This window comes from Dendroctonus ponderosae, unplaced genomic scaffold (assembly GCF_020466585.1).
Source record: "Dendroctonus ponderosae isolate FM_Combo_2020 unplaced genomic scaffold, Dpon_F_20191213v2 Dpon_F_20191213_2, whole genome shotgun sequence".
NCBI classification, from domain to species: domain Eukaryota; kingdom Metazoa; phylum Arthropoda; class Insecta; order Coleoptera; family Curculionidae; genus Dendroctonus; species Dendroctonus ponderosae.
In genome coordinates, this window is record NW_026018165.1 from 8,102,981 (window position 1) to 8,120,993 (window position 18,013).

At 33.0% G+C, this 18,013-nt stretch overlaps 1 protein-coding gene across 2 annotated transcripts; it reads right to left on the reverse strand.

Annotated features, from left to right (window-relative positions):
• Positions 1-1,060: 1,060 nt before the first annotated feature.
• LOC109537844 (dihydropteridine reductase) lies at positions 1,061-10,543 on the reverse strand. Of its 2 annotated transcripts, none has more exons than XM_019904767.2 (4): positions 10,169-10,543; positions 3,686-3,936; positions 1,579-1,764; positions 1,061-1,521 (listed from the first exon to the last, which is right to left on the reverse strand). In XM_019904767.2, the coding sequence occupies exons 2-4, from the start codon at positions 3,924-3,926 to the stop codon at positions 1,244-1,246; spliced, it is 705 nt and encodes a 234-aa protein (XP_019760326.2). In that variant the 5' UTR covers positions 3,927-3,936; positions 10,169-10,543; the 3' UTR covers positions 1,061-1,243. The 2 variants fall into 2 exon arrangements, with proteins under 2 accessions (XP_019760326.2, XP_048519519.1); XM_048663562.1 differs by having other exon boundaries at positions 10,165-10,412.
• Between the last annotated feature and the right edge of the window lie 7,470 nt (positions 10,544-18,013).

Here is an 18,013-nt window from a genome sequence, read left to right on the forward strand (position 1 = left end):
AAAACCCCCTGATGACTCACCTAAAATTTATCAGCAACGGAAAACGCTAGAACCTCATTTGCACCTTATCAAATGGTAAATTGTTTATTAAAAGCCATTTACTTACGGTAACATTCCTGTCGCATCTTTCCATTACTCTATGGTTTTCTTCTGCTTCAGGCGAGACCAAAATGTTTATCAAACCCCACAGAAAGTACACTTTCAACTTATTTTGCGAACGAAACTTTCTCCGAAACGAAATATCACGCCGCTCGAATTACACACCGCAAAGAAATGAGATCAATTCATAGGATATATGGAACGAATTTAAGGTATTAAAGTATTGCGCTAGACAAAAAAACCCGTTTGGCCGACTTTGGACTAAAACGGTTTGTTTATATTATTGCTTGAATCAGCAAAACATCTCAATATATATTTTTAGCACAATTTAATAAATATTTGGGCATTTATTTTCAGTGTTAATTCCACGCGCTTCCTGCAACATTCCGAAGGGCCCTTTAAAAATAGACCATAAAAAGAAAAATAGGTTTTCCAATATTTATGGCATTTTATCAATTTACCCCACTTAACACATAGCAAGGAAAAGCCGAAAACAAAGCCACAAAATATATTTTTCCTATTAAAAGACAGCGAAACCGTCTCGTTTAAACGTAGTTTCGCCCATAACAAATTGCTGGATCTCCGACGATATTTTGAGTAACAAATCACCCCAGAGAAAACTTATTGTCTCTCCTGATAGCACTACCTGTAGCTAATGTTAGTAAATAGGTAGTCTTCAATTGCTCTAAGTGGCCATTTACAACTTTGGTACTTTTAGTGGAAACGACAAACTGTTGGAATGTGGGGCGATAAATGCCCTAAAGTTTTAGTGAAACTCGAATAAAGGCCCAAATAAATTTAACTGGTTTACTGACTTGCATTAGGAACAGTCGATCAAGGAAAATTTGTATAGATAAAAATAGGCAATCTTCATCGAACCCGCGTTTCTAGTGGCATTTGTGTTGATTGGAACGCGTAAACTAGTAAAGTGTTCCGGATGGCATTAACGAAACGGTAATGCTTAAACAGGCGATTATTGCAATATATTTAACAAATCAAAATTTGAACAGTTGTAAATATTACATCGAAGCACAAACAGTCTTGCGGTATATTCAAGAATTTCAAAAAATGCTCAAATACTTATTGGACCCACCAAAAATCGATATATCTTGGAATTTGCTGGTAGTAAATACTGATCGTCCTCTTAGGCAGGAATCAAGGTAGTTTTCGAGTCTTTAGTAACCAATTGGACCAAGCTTCCGGAAGTGGGACGATCGTCTCCTTTCGCCCACTTCACAAATAAATCGGCCACGTATTCCAAGGGGGTCCAAGTGGAAAAATCAGCATTGGGCATCCACTTTCGGTTCATTGGCGTATCTAAAGTGATGGGCAGAATGGCCAACACAGTGCTGTTGGAAGGTAAACCGCTGTCTTTACCGGCCAGAGATTTGGTAAGATGATGAACAGCAGCTTTGGCCATTCCTTTGGTCCGAGGGGAAGAATATTTATGACAACTCTACAAGTTGGAGAATCTCTTACCATATCCAATCATTCCTGGGGTGGCTTCTAGAGCAGCTTTAGCGCCAGTCAATTGCAAAACCCCTCCTTCTCTAAGATATTTGGACGCCAAAGTTGAAGCGATGACGCTGCTGCACACACTTTGAGTCCACATCAGTTCTGAGCTTTTGGCAAGGTCTTTAGAAGAGTTTCCTCCAGCCCAACCACCTTTAAAGTGATTTCAAGGTAGACAAGAATCCATAAACTTTAGCAAATTTTAGAAAGGATGACATATTTTTCATAAATAAAAATTATGACACGACTCGAAAAAAAACTAAATTCAAAAAATGAAGAGGTGGGTATAACGGGTATAAATATTAAATAATATTTAAATATTATTTGATCAAATTTCCCAGTTCACCGTGCTGGAGTTTGCATTAAAATGTTTCACTTCCGAAGTATTTGAAGCTCATGCCAATAATTCGCTCCCTCTAGTCGAGAGCATTTCAGAAATGTGCAGAACTTTACAAATGTTACAGTACTAATTCTGCCCTCTCTATCGCTATGCAGCCTGTGACGGGCAACGCATTAATGGTAATTAATTAAATTTAACAATATACCTTGTGTATATAAGGAACACATTCATTTGATTTCGGAATCAATTTCTTTTGAATCTCAAACAAAATGTTACTTGCGATAATATCGGTCCCAAGTATCAACAAAACTTTTCAATTCTTTTTTTTTTCTGCCCTGCGGAAAGAATTGTATATTTAAATTACTATTTCTTTGGTTGTGAAAAACACATTTATCTCGATAAATGTGTTGCTGCTAAAACAAATATAAATTCTATGTATTTATACAGGTCACACCTGAACCAAGGCGCCAATATTTGCACCTTGATGTTATCTGAACTGTAAAAATGTATCTATTCCTCGTCTATAAAAATAAAATTTTGCAAAGATAAAATAATCATAACAATAATAAACGTATTTATAGTGTGAAGGTGCAATCACCCAAGTTCTACAATAAGTCGAAGTTTTGTTTCTTGCAGCCAGAAAGGACCGCTAATAGTTTCCTTTTACCAGTAAAAGTAGTCTGAGTTAATTAAATAACAGTTTGCCTATAAAACTAGACATTTTTATTTTACAATTAATGCGTTTTTTCAAGCCTCAATTGCTTAAAAGAATGTTTCAAACCAAAACTTGGCTAGAGAGTTTAACCTTAAATTAGTGAGGACACGCAACGAAACTTATGCTACATAGACGGTCGTTAAAGCTATGTATTTATTAACCATTCACCCATTTGCCGGTTTGGGTTAGTTAATGATACTAAAAGTATTTACCACTTTATTTTTTACTTTCACTCAATTGAAAGCAGTTTCATAAAAAAACTAAAAAGCAAAATTTAATTGTCATTGAGCATGGAGGTAGAGAATCAACACAAAACAGCAGACAGTTTCAATTGATAACAAATCTACACTAAGGCTAATAAGCCAATAAATAATGAATAAAATTGGTATATTTTGTCAAGGTGGTCGGTCGAAAATATGTCCATGAAAGAACGTACTCTCTCAAAACAGACTCAACGTTCGATTAGCGGTAGAAGAAAAGCCCCATTCTAGCACCGGAAAGTTAATCACGTATCTAAAATTTCTATTTCCGAGGTAGATAAGAATTTAATATTAGTAAAGGGTAATCTTTATAAAATACATCTGGTGCAAGAGCTAAATAAAGATAATCCAGCGGGCCGCCTAGTTGCAAATATTGCATTCTATAATGAATCATTTTACATCAACGAGGTATGGGAGGAAAAATTGTTTATATTGAGCAAAAGAAAATCCGAGTAATGAAATATATAACCATTTTCTTTATGATTTTGCAATATGGACCTATGAAAAGTTGGTTTAAATAAAATCCTGATTGTGTTTTGCTTGATATTCTCCAGGCAGGTTTTTGACTTACTCTACCTACACATTGTGCAAGTAAATAAATACTAAGTACTTCGGACTACGTTAGTCAAATCCATCAATTTCACACTGTTTCTTCTTGGATTTTCAACTTTTTAAAATCATATTCCACGACGTTCTAGAGATCACATTTGTGTGATCAGCTTGTAAGACTGTGTGTTGGGGAAACAATGATTATCCTACCTGCCACGCAAAAGATCCCATCTAGCTTTTCGTCTTTCAAGATATTACCGATGGCACTGACGATGGCCGATTCTTGCTGAATAAAACTTTCACTAGTTTTCACTGTGACGCTGACGTCGGCATCGGCATTTTCCGCCAAGTCGACGCTGGCCACCCAAAAGTTTGCTGCTTTCAATTGGGCGACGCATTTAGCACCAAGAGCGCCTCTTCCTCCGTAAATCACTACACGACCAGACACCATTTTCTTTGATCTGAATACAATAAATACGTTTAATCTAAAGGTGCCTAGGCAAGCGGGTTCTGGCTGATGTCGGACTAAAAGCGAAAGTCAGTCATTATGCTAAAAACAAAGCAGTTCAAGGAATTTTGTTCATAGGAAATCCAAGACCGCAGTATATTCCAACCAACTTATAATCTACCGGGGATATCTGAAATCTATTTGAATGTATTATAGGCAGATAGGTATAAAAGGTTTACTTTTCCTCGCATATAAATTGAAAATGTTTTTCATGTTCAAATATTTTAGGTAACGGTTTATATGATGGTCACATTCTTGAATTGTCAAAAGCATCTTTGATCGAAAATTAAAATCCGATGACCAAGATGCCACCCGGTTACCCGAAATTAACTCAATAAAATTAGTATTTTATTTAATTGCTTGCTTTAATTACTAAATTGCTCAATGGCTGAAAACGCATCAAAGTGGAGAAGGTAATATTGAAAACCTAAATTAAGCGAATACGGCCAAATTATAAGTCTGTTCAGCAAACTCTTCGACTTGAATCCTACATGATTTTCATATCAAGACAGTGAGATATTTGCATTTCTCATCAATATATCATAATCAATAATTAATGAAATGCTGCAAGCTTCAGAACCGAAATAATCAACATTTCAGGACCACTTGAGCGGTCACAATCTTTAACCGACGATCTGCATTTTGGAGACGTTTGTGACTGGGAAACAATCGACTGACCTCAAAAGCACGCATGTAAAATTGTGATATTTAACCAAAAATGTCATAGCGGGTGGAGGATTTTCTCAAAAAATATTAATTTTCTCACACTGCCTCATATTCTGCATCATTTTCCATCATCAAAATGACCCGAGAAATCTTAAGAGCCCATTGAAAAACATACTAGAAGCACAGCTTAAATATCATGATGTATAAGCTGTGTTAGAAGCTTCAGATCCAACGTAATCAATATTTTTGGGACATTTTAGGAAATTTTTAAGAGTCAATCCAATCAAACAAGTTTTTGTAATAAAGTGTGATGTAATTATTAATTAAGGCTTTCGACAATTACGACGTCATCAGGGCGATCGTCAAATCACCAGCAAACATCCCCAAGAGCACCGAACAAAACATGTTAAACAATGGTCAAAAAACTGGTTAAAAACTGGTTTGTTTGTTATACCAAAATGTTGTATATGGCAAACTTACAACACACTAACTAAAGAAACCAGACTAAAGTTAAAATTAAAATTACAACAAAAACAATTAAAATAAAAATTAAAAAACTTGACTGGTCGGCGCTATCAGTACGGTGGCCAGTCTGCTAAAAAATATTCTTGTAATTGTTGGGAGGTACGATCTATAATAAATGATATGTTCCTTATTATAGAATCAAACACTTTATTTATGCATACACAGACGTTCTTCTTAGGCTGGAAACAATTAATTAAACTTAAAAAATTCACAAATTAAATATTTTTATGTTTGATCGAATATTTCATAAGAGATGGAAGTCGAATTTTTACATAAATTCTATCAAACAAAAAGCGAGGAATCAAAATAACTAACTCATTGTGAAAAGCGCGAGAACCTTCAAGTCCGAAATAATCAACATTTTTGGGCTAGTTTAAGCAATTGTGAACGGTACAGATGTTTTATAGACATCTATCATCTATCTTCTTATGATAGAATCAAACACTTTATTTGTGTATACTAAAAATTTTCTTAGGTCGAGAAAACAATCCAAAAAACACACAAGGAACATTTTACTTTTTGCCGAAAACAAAGAGTCCACCTCTTTGTTATCGCTTATCAACCTCCACGGTTGATTTTTGAAAAAATATCAATTCTCTCATCATGAATTCAATTCTACTTCATTTTTATCTCAATGAAGAGAGGAGTGTAAATTCCTCATTGACAAACACGCTAGAAGTTTCAGAGTCAAAATAATCGATACTTTCGACCAATTTTAAAGCATTTTTCAGCGGTCACGAACGAACCGGCATTAACTTCCTTATTATTGACTTTGACAAAATATTAATTCTCACAAACTGCTTTTAATTCTACATTCTTTTCATCTCAAGGAAGCGAGAAAAGCGGTAACAATATTTAACGACGACATCTTTCTTATAATAGAAACAAACTATTTATAAATACATATTGGGGAAGTTCTTAGGACGAACACAATCGATTGACTCCAAAAATTGTTAATGTTAACCGAAAGATTCATAAAGGTCCACCCTTCAGTCGATTTTTTGAAAAAATATTAATTATGTCAAACTGCTTTTAATTCTACATAATTTTCATCTCAAGGGTGACAGGAATGCAAAGAAATTATTATAAAAAACGTTAAAAGCTTCAGATCCAAAATAATCTAAATTGGTCGTCTATTTGTAGCGGTTCTTGAGAATTCACAATTTTTAATCGACGTAGATGCCTTATAAGAAGAGATTTTATTAGGTCGTAAAAAATTCATTAAGCTCAAAAAACACGCATGAAAAATTGTGATTTTTGATCGAAAATTCCATACTTTTTTATACCGACGCGACGCTTCGAATGGGAAAATCCACTTGGTAAAATATATCCAGTTGTAAAGAAATTGACTTAAAGCGCCCAATTGACCAAACATTCGAAAACGTATTAAAGTTCAAGATTCACTATCTAAGTTCTTTCATGTGTCTAACATTCAGCTGCTTAACAAACTCACTTCATTAAATACTTTTAAAATTTCTGATTATATTCAGGTTAGATAAAACTCATCTTTTTACATGCACTAAAGTGCTTGCCCTTAAAAAAAATTATCATGTAAATTACGTTCAAAATGTAACTCGGTTCAGGGGACGTAAGTGTGAAAGCAAATTAGAACAAGATAAATAAAGTGCATGGTAAAAAGGGTGCACATACACTTATGTAGATGCTCCTGAAAAACAATTATATATTGAAGTGTGTACATGTACGAATCTTCTAAAAGAAAGTCTGGAGTTGCCGATGTTTCACAAAAATTAGTATATTTCCCCCTCGGTGTGAATGGTCTCTTCAAAATGTCCAATAATTTCCATTAAAATACAAGAGCATTAAAGAAATTATAGAATTGTATTAAAAAGATCATAACAACTAAGATGGCAACATATTTGTTGTTATACCCTTGACTTGTATTTTTCATTGTATATACCTTCCTGACTGTGTTTCAATTCCAAATCAAATTCATTCCTGGGTTTCAGTCATTTATTGTCTATTTATCAACCAAATACGTTTCGGTGTATTTTTCCACCATCATCAGTTTTTATGTGTAGCGTTGTTGCTGCTTTAAGGCTTGGCATGCATTTTCTTCTTGTATTTTTCAAAAACAAAATCAACTGCAGGTTTGGACAATAAGACTTACGCGCGAAATTAAACTGTGGGATCGAAAACACACAATTGTTGATACGCCCTGGTATAAACCCTCATATCTCTTCAGTTAATTCCTTTCTATTTTTTTATTGGTTGCCTACCAGTGTTGTTAATAATAAACTTATTATACGATAACAATGTCAAGGGTGATGTAAATAGAGCAGTAAAGTATTTGGTAAACGATTTATCTAAATACTGATTTTAATTGTTAGTCAGTTCAGTTTCAGAGATGCATTTTTAACGGGATATTTACAGGCAAAGTAGAAAATAGTGATTTGAAGAACCTGCTTCAAAGAAACGATTGCTTTAGTTGACAATGCAGCGGAAAATGTGTTAATGGCATGGATGTTTCTATTATAACTTTACTGATACTTTTTCCATCAATCATTTCACATTTTGCATCAATCATTTAAATCCTAAAATAACATTTAGAAAAGCAAAGTTGAAATTCTATCAATTGTTTTTGGAACATCTTGTCATGTTATATTTCTTTGCAAATAATTTTTAAACAGTCATTATTATGCTATAAATTATGTGTGGCTGCACCATAAAGAATGCACACGCAAAAGCATCCAACCTACAGCATCCAAACCCCGCCTGATAAATGCTCTCAATTTTTTTTTGGTCTAAACCAATCTCAAAGATTTGGATACGCCAGACATTTTCAATAAGTCACTCAGTCAAAGTCGTTAAGAAAATATTTTAAAGTTGATAAGTGTTCGTCAAGTTTAATGATAATGGGTTAACTAACTAACCAATATGGTATGTGGGATAACGGTAGGTCGACAACAGAAATGGGGCTTTGGAAGGAATTTTGTGGTAAACAAGGCATGAAATCTGTTATCACCAACCGTGTGTTTAGACAAAGGCGCCATTCTTTTGAAAAATTGAACCATTTGCCAAATAATTGCTTTGACTTTCAAATAGAAATAACTTCCACCAAATGAATACTATTAACCGGATTTCCGATAGACGATGTTCAAAGGACAGAGGAGAATATTGCTCAATTCGAAGTTCAACACCTTTATAAGCTGAAAATACAAAAATGCATTTGCATTGTTCAAATACATTGCAGATAAATATGTAAATTCCAAACTGATTTACATGTTACATGCATCGAAAATATCTGAACAAAACCGACAAACATTTCTGAATATGCCACGGCAGAATCCTTTCCCTCGAAATCCCAATGTAACTGCAGATAATCTCATTATAGTTCGCTGCATGATAAGACATCCGAACGGATTCCACGCCTAGGTTAAACTTTTAGATTCAAAGAAAATCTCCAAGGAAAAACTGACATTTTCCATTTAAATTAAATGAATATAAATGAACGAAAAGCCTCCACATTTTGAAATGTCGTTTCGAAGTTGAAAATATTTTAGTTTCCCCGGTTAGTTGGAACATAATTTAGAATGCAATTTATCATCAGTGACAAATACTAATTAAATAATTTTTTACCAAGTTTAATAAAGCATTTAAAATTTTGTGACACTAAGCCAGCCAGACTTAAATGAAAATTTCCTGGGGCTGGATTTATGTAGGATAAGGCTGGATTTCTATTTACATACAATTGCTAATTTGCAGCTATCATGTTAGTCAGCACTGATTAATTAACCCTAAAAAGCCCATATATTAGCAATACATGTCTGCAAACATTTGCTTGAGTATTATCCCCGTTTGCAATATATCTACTGTACATAATATACGATGGATGATGATTGATGATCTATATATATAGAAGCAAAATAGGGAATACAGTATCAAAGCAGTAGTTTAATGTATGTCTCAATTTATAACATTGTGTAGATACAAATATGTGAAGAGCACCGAATGAACGACACAACAAAGGACTTTTAATTAATCTGTGAACAAAGTGTAATCTTGAGTAACACAGTATTCAGTCAACGTTCATATATGCAATGAAGAGAAGCAGATCAACTTTATATTTCTCACACTGAAGACTTCGGAAAATTTGTATCAGTAATACAATTGTATATTGGACAGTATCAATTGTGTTATCATTGCAGTTGCGCGGAATTTAAAAGAATTGGACTTTCGAGAATCCGACATTCTTTCTAATATAAGTATATAGTAATAATATAATTTTTATACACACGACCATTAAACGTATCAAACGTATTGCCTTATAAACTAAATTGCATTTTCTTGAAATAAAAGGCTGCAGATCACGACAGAAACTTTATTTAGAGCGATCTTTATACTGTTTACTCCCTGTAAAGCTGTACATTTTAAACAACAATTAAATTTTAATTAAAGATGTTTAACAACCTGAAAATGAATTGTCAGTTGCTTTGTTATTAGGATAAAGTGTGTAAACGACGGGTCTGTTTAATTTTCCTGAAACATGACATTTATCTTTATACCGAAAATTATAATATGAGCAAGGTACGAAATTTATTTACCGTTAACAATTTCGTTCTTATTTATGTATTTGATGAACGAAGTCAAATACACGTTTACTTTTGGAATTTATTATGTACTTAGTTGAAAGTTCTCCGCTAATTTAACATTTTCCTTCAGATTCTCGTATATTTGAAGGTTAAAATTCGCCTAAAATACACGAGTAGCATCTGGTATTAATTAATTTGATGGAATTCATACTGGGATGTTAACATTTTGAGACTTTTGCCAAATCAGAACACAGTTTATTAAGAATTAGAAAGAATCTAATTAAATAGTTGAACTGAAAAAACATTTGCGAACGAAAATTCTATTAAAGCATGACAAATGAAAGGATTTGAAAAATAATTTTCCTTTGCTTTACCGGTGAAAAAATTGATTATTAAAAAGTGATCATCAAGCCTACCGAAATTCTTGAATAAACCCTTACCTACCTGGCAACACGGCAGCACTAACCACAGCAGCTGATCGTCACAACTAGAGAATATTTATTGAAGATTTTTGGGGAAAAGTGAATAAATCACACTAACCGCGTTGAGAATCAAATAGAAGAGTTAATATGGAACACTTTGAGATTATTTATTTAAAAATAGAGCAATGCACAAAACTGCAGAAGAGAAAAACAACGCAGACGATCTGTGAAAAATAGAACTTCAAGGTGATCGATCTTGCATGTTCTGCGTGCTTGCGTTTTCGCTTGTTGATTCCCGGACAATGTTGTCAAACTTAGAAAATTTAGTATTTAGAATGAAAAATGACTACTGGAAGTTACAGAACCGATAATGAAGTCTCATTCACTTCTGAAAATGGAGTATAATTCACTTCCTTAGTTAACTTGAGGCACTGCAAAATCATATTCGTAATTAAACAATTAAGGGCAAAATTTAATAAAACAGTTTTAACCATCCCAACGCAAAGCAGCTCATTTTCTCAAAATTTTCATCAGCTTTCAACACATCTCTGACATGTTTTCTCAATTTCTTAAAAAAAAAAACAGATATAATTTGTATTTACTTTCAGCTATATTAATTTAGTAAAATATGAATAGACCCATCATGCACCATGGGACAACAAAATTACTATTCACAATAAACACAAATCGTATATTGCCACTAAATATCCGGCATGATACATACGAGCCTCCTCACTGACCGGATATATGCCGTCTTGACTCTGGGTATTTATGGGGGGATTGCCGCACACAAAATGCATTATTACACTGCGCTTTATGTATGCATCTAGGGACAATGGTCTTCCATTTAATTTATGAACTATAAAAATATTAATAGTTTAAATATTCTCCATATATGTAGTCAAGCTGCAAGTTCCCATATATTTCAAACCGATGATATAGTTGACTTTTCAATACATGAAGCAATTTTATGTTGTCTATATTAGTACTCATGTTATATATGTATTCATGTTATAGATTGAATCGAACTGTAGATTGAAAATTGCAAATGAAGAATCACAAATTAATAAATAGTTCGATAGTGGATAAATAAGTCATCGGGTATGTTCATTTAGAAATACTGAAAACCATTATGGAAAACTGCGTGTTTCAAAAACGCATTGTTCTAAAATAAAATTATCAGCATACAACTCAACTTCTATAGTTAGCAGCAAATTTAGCACAATCGTTGTTTCCTCCGTTTTAAACAAATAATAGTTTCTCCTAAGGAAATGAATAAATGACTTTTGAAACAACTGACCTACACTTAGGAAGCTCTAGCTGTAGCGTTCGTTAGTTCAAACAAATTCAGTTCGACGAAAAGGATTTTAGAATAAACCTTAGTTTGCTTGCTAAATGAAGTTTCGAAATAATCACTTCAAAGCTCGCTAATAAAACGAGATTGGCAATGTTTGAATATGTAGAAAAAAACCATTCAATCGAAAAAATATCCTGTTCGGGTATATTAAAAGCACATTTTTATTAGACACGTTTTTCAAATTTCATTAGTAATTTTGCTATTATTGTGGCGGTTAATTGCCAAATGAATTTTTATTTTGCGTTGTACGTGCCGGGTATAAATTTTTGTTTTATGGGTCAATTCAACGCGGCTCAATTAATGACAATAATAAACTTCCTAGATGTTTGTTGACATATTTTGTTTACTGATATTAAAATGTTTTATAATTTATAGCGTTCAATTCAATGATTGAAATCTAAATAAGGCAAAATTATTTAGAAAAGTAAACGAATTGAAAAAAATTTAAAAAATTCTTGAACTAGTAGATTCAGCAAAATTTTTAAATGTCCTAATGTTTTTTGCTTAAATCCCGAAAACAACCATAAATAACGGCATATTACAGCTGCATGACTACAGCCTATTAACGTTCTACCAAAAGTTCTTTACCATAACTGTCAAATTAATCTAAAAATACACTGTGGTTCTTTAAAAATTATTTGTATAAACACACACCCGACGAAGAAATAAACAATGAAATATTGTTTTTAAAATGGCCCTGTTTTAGAAGGCACGAATATTTACTGCAGGTGAATTGCCTGTGGTGACGTCCGCTTCGAACGATTATGTTTCGTAATAAATTCCCTTTGTTTTTACCTGTAGCTTTTTGAAGTTCTTCTGGACACATTAAGACAATAAAAAAAAAGAAACCTGAAAGGGAAGGATAAAATGTTTCGACATAATCAAATCAAGGTTTAAAAATTAATTTAAATTTAGCTAGTGATGGCCCGAAGTCTTAGTTTTAGCGCCACTATGAACTAATTTATTCGAAAATATGCCAGTAAACAGGAATACGGCAGGTTAGTCGAATGGAAGAATGTGGTTAAATTGACTTACCAAATTACTCAATTCGAATAAAAGCCCTTTCCTTCGTTGTTTTATAAAATAAAACAAAACTTAATGTAAGATATTTAGATTTTACCTTTGTGTCTGTAAATTTTCAAAGTATAAATCCAATGTTGATAGCTAAGGTCAACTTCTATCAAATTATTCACATAAACCATGGTGAATAATATAAAAGCACTCACAACTCTCATTTCAAGCCAACCGTTGTTACTAAAAGTGTCAAGACTTCCTTTGCGGGTTGAAAAATTAATGAACTTTCTAGAATCGCTTTATTTCTTTGGTTAAACTTGAAAGTGCAACAGCTTACTCCCGCATATGACTGAAGAACAGTCCTCTAAAGGGACGATTTATTTATTAGGAAAGCAACAAAATCTGCATTTTATATGGGATGAGTTTCTATCGCCTGGTGAATAAGTGATTCATTATTTATGTGCTAAGATTAATTAGAAAAGGTAAAATGCTGCACAATAACACAATTTTTAGAGCCGGTCTAATATTAACGACTTGTGCGGAATTGGCAATCGAAATGATCAGATGTTGGGTTCTTTTGTATGGAATAACCGCCTTAATAGCGAATAAATTTACAGTTTTTCAAACATCATTTAGCGATAATTTTGGGCAAAGTTCCTTTGGATTTTCTACCACTTATTATATTCCAACTTGCTGAAGAACTTCCTAATTTTTCAAATAATTGTATACATTAGCCCGCTCGATAATTTGGGCGCAACTCAACTTGACCACCTACATCACCCGATCTTACTACTGTGGATTTTTGTATTTGGGGTGTATGAAGCCGTTGGTCACTGGTTTATAAGAAATTAATGCTATTAGTTCTCTTAGGTTGGTTTTGTGATAGATTTGTTATCAGTTCTTAAATTACAATAATAAAAAAATGTCTGAAGCAATTAAAAATCGGTCAGTAGTCGGTTCTTGAAAAAAGTTAAACATTTTCAAAATTCCAATTAACACAGTCATTTGTGTTCTGTTAAAAAAATATATATTAATACTTTTCACAAGAAAAAGCGGCAAAAACTTTTTTATAGGCTTTAAACACCTTATAAAACTATGTTGATGGTGATCGATAGTTGATTATCAACAATGAGTTTTAGATTTGGAAGACCTAGGCACAAAAAATCGTTGTCGTTGGAAGGGTAGAGTAAAAAAATTGTATACTATATGCATACAAATGGACATAAAATCTTTAAAATTATGAACCCATCATCATCACCAACCATAGCCATTAATTTATCCGTAGTTATTGGGTTCCAACGCAAATAATACAGTGTTTCATCAGTTGTCAATCTGAAAAAGTATGTTTCCACATTATACTAATAAATTTGATGAATTGAAGTAACCAATCCATGAAATAATTTATTACAATCAAAGAATCACTCCTCTTTCACTTTCTTATCAAGTACATTTTCCGGTCTAAGAACCAAAAAAAATTTTGAGACACCTGTGCCGATATCCAATCAAATTAAAGTTCATTTTTCAATTTTAGATAAATATCAATACATTTTAGATTTGAATTCCATTTAACCTTCAAACCGTCTATCACTACTGTTGTAATTTCCATTAAACAAACATTCAAAGTGACAAAAAGTACCACACAAATCGAGAGTGAAGAAAAATTGTATGTTTCAAAAGCGAAAATTGAATTAACGCCCAATCTTCGAGCCATGCATTTTTTATTTTTGCATTTTATTTTAAGTACACTGAGATGAAAAATTTGACAGAAACTGTTCAAAATAATTTAAGCAATTAAACATTCAAAAAGGCATAAAGTTTTCCAACTGCCGTCGACTTTCATAAGATTCTTTGTATATTACAGCCTATAGTTCAATGATTTTATACGTAGGTGTTTTGGAAACATGGTGGAAACGTTGTCGCTTTGCAAGCTTTCCCATGTAGGTTTCGAATTTGTTCCAGGTCAGTTCAACGATTGTCGTTAACGGATAAATTATTCAACTGTAATTTGAAAGAGTAGTTGAACGTTCAATATTTTACTTCGCAAATAATGTATGTTGTGGCTGGTAAGTAACTTTATCCAAAAGCATTATTCATTCGGTTGTTTTGCCTGCATTTGAAAGTTTTATGGCGAAGAAAGATATATCACGATGTCTTTGAACTGAATTAATACATTTATTTAACTTACTATTAAATAAATTTATAAAGTAAACAAAATTATGGACAGACGGTAGATAAAATAAAAAAAAGGCACAAAGAATAGTTCTTGCTTCTACTCTTTTAATTTCAGTTTTAGTGTTATAATAAGTCCTGCAAATTGGAAATCGTTTATTTGAAAATAATTGTAATCAAATTAAATTGAAATGCATGCCCTTCGATCATCATAGTGTTTCCTCAGGTATTTAATTTAACAAATTCAAACCCAATACATACACATCGCTATTTGCATACCAGACTGTATTTCGCATACCGATGGCTGCAACTCGTGGAAATGTTAATCCCGCATGAATTATATCATATTATCAAATCTGCACTAAGTTTGCCGATTTTACAATATCATTACGATGATGAATTACATTTTGAAACCCAATGACCTGAATACTGTTCATTCTGGTTTTTCGCTCCGATATCGCTAATAGCAAATTGGAAGTACGGAGCGTTTAAGGCGATAAATACATTGAAGACTACAATTTCAAGCCGCATTTATGGTAATTGCGTTTCGAGAAAATATTAAAGCGGAAGCATTAAACATACAGTGAAATAAATTATTCCAATATCCAACCCTTAAATTAATCAGTAATAACTGATATCAGCGTTAAATAGTCGGTAATTTTTATGGTCTGCTTATTTCAACGATTAAATTTCTGAAAAACGAATGGAATAATGAGGTGCTTTATGTCATTTATTCCCGACTCTGCTAAAACTTCCAAAGCCAGATCTAAAATGGGTAGCGCAATGAGAGAACACTGAAAATTGTAAAAAAAGTGTGATTGGTCATCAAATTGCGTCTTCAGATTTCTATTAACTCGAAATTATATTCACCCGAACCCACCAGTGAGTATGACCTTTGCAAATGCTTAAAGCAAAGATCTGTATTAAAATTTTCCTTTTTTGAAGCAATTCGCTCCTTCAATCGAACTTTCCTATCATGTACCATACATGCTGCATTTAAAAGAGCTCCCATGTAATTACGAAGCCAGCCGGAAACTTTCAACGGAAATCTAATAAGTGTTTCGCTACTACTTGGCGGTGAACTTACTGGAAAACTTATCATTGGCGTGAAACTTTGCGTCCTTTGCTGTTTACATTTGTGATGGATTAGTTTCTGGTTGTTTGCACTGCCATCCTAAGTTTTATAACAAGTGGCAAAAGATGGTAATTTGCCGGTATTTTATCATCTATTCAGTAATTAGCTTCATGGGCTAGTGTAAATTAATATTCATTCTCCTTAAGTTGATATTTGCCAAGTTTTTTTTCAGTTTCTTACAAGGGATTCGTTCAAAACCCCAGCAATTATTAACATTTTCTACTTCTCTGGATTAGGAAAGAAAAGTAAAAACATCTTACCGTAAGCTCCCCACAAATAACGACTTGTTAAGAAATGATTGCCGTATTTACGGAACTTAATTAATTTTAAGCCATTTTATTATGTGCCCTTTATTTTGGTATAGCGAAAGTTATTAAGATAAACGAGCATCGTATATTATCTGTCGGTGCCTTTAATAAGAAACTGTAAAAACTTCCCAGGAACTCGGAAATACTTTGTGGGGATTTATTAAAAGGAATGTTATTTATTTTCTAATGCTTTTGTGGTTAAAATTTTCCTTTAAATAAAACATGAAAATGGAAATTACGTCTGAAGCGGCGCGGACAGCGGTCGTTTTTACTTGGAGAATTACAAGTTTGATGTGTAACAGTATTCGCGTCTTTTGTAGTGTTTTTCGTAAATATATTTGCTTTTTATGTCTGCCATATCATCTGATGGATAAAATGTACCTTAAATACGAGGAGTAATACGCATACGGGTAAAATTATACTACTAAATGATGCAAAGAAGTAAAGTTATTGACATAGCAAAGTAGAGTAACTGTTTGGAAACAAGCGACCTACTTTGACTAATCCTTGATGAAGACTTATCCAGTATATGCAACTCTTTTTAATGGCTTTTCCAATAACAACGTTTTTAATGAAAGTTTGTAACAGTAGCGTGAAATTAAGTGCCAGTTTGTAACAATATTGCAAGGAAAACTTCGAAACTGCTTGTAAACGAGTATTTAAATTGGTAGTTTAGGTGGAAATTGTAACGTTATGGATAAATGTTGAATAGGCCTTAATCCTTTGTTTTGTCCACTGCAGTATAGCATACTATTTTAAATCATGGTTGTGAATAGAATTTTTGAGCCAAATATTGATTACTGTGTTAGTTACAACGTTGCAAATCTGTTGAACAATCAAAGTGACTATTTTCAAATCGGAAGAGAAACGAAGATGAATAGAACTATTTTTAATGAATCAACTCACCGCTATAAGGGCGAAGTGCTAAAGTAGTTTGCATATGGAAGTGGAGGAACCCTTTAATCCATTATCTGAAAATGTTCAGCAAAGAGCCAGTCAGCATATTATTCGGCTATTTAATAAAGGACACCATTTTAAGTGATTATGCGAAACACCTGAAACCTAACTTTAACTCAACCTATGAAATAGACTGAATGATAATAGGGTGTTATTTAAAATGTATGCAGAGGATTAAAAAACTAACAAAAACTGAAATTAACTAATGAAAATTAACAGTTCAAGCGGCTTATTGAAATAGTCATTTTCTCTAAATGGTACACGATGAAATAAGTGAGGGATACCGAAAAATTGTCAAATTGTCTTTGCTGAGAGTAGAATTGAGCACCGCCACGTAATGAGTTTTAGCAATAAATTTACTTATGGTGGTCTAAGCACATAAGTCTTATTGAACTCTCCTCCTTTTTTGTTATCAAATTATTAGAGACTTCCGAATCAACTCAAATAGGAGACGACCAGAACGACTTATTGGCTAGCGAATGAATTTGTAGAAATATTTTAGAACTTCAGTTTCCATTATATTATCATCTTTCTCAACAATATTAAAGGGCTTTGGATTTTCGATAAAAAAGTTTATGTTGGAAGAGGAGACTTGAAACTTAAGAGGACGATAAGATTGCGTTGCTGCTTCTTCAGCATGGTAGAGTTAAATTATCAAAATTTAAGTAAACCTTTCATTTTGCATACTTAACAATCATACGCAGATTTTTAAAAACCACAATTACTAATGAGGGTAATTAACCATACAACAATTTGATAGAAATAACATACACGAAAATATCAGATTTTCCCGAACATTTTAAGTGTTTGGTGGAACGAATGAGGAAGGTGAACCAGAAAAACATTAAAACAATAAAAAATTAGCAGCGGAACAGATGAGAATACTCCAAGCAATATCGCCAGATTGACAGTTTTGGGATAACAAAT

What these genes read in the sequence shown, in the direction of transcription:
- LOC109537844 (XM_019904767.2), bottom strand. Translation starts at nt 3,926, where the DNA reads ATGGTGTCTGGTCGTGTAGTGATTTACGGAGGAAGAGGCGCTCTTGGT. An exon ending in TGGGATCTTTTGCGTGGCAG is followed by an intron (nt 1,765 to 3,685) that starts GTAGGATAATCA and finishes ATCACTTTAAAG; the next exon opens with GTGGTTGGGCTGGAGGAAAC. An exon ending in CCCAGGAATGATTGGATATG is followed by an intron (nt 1,522 to 1,578) that starts GTAAGAGATTCT and finishes CTCGGACCAAAG; the next exon opens with GAATGGCCAAAGCTGCTGTT.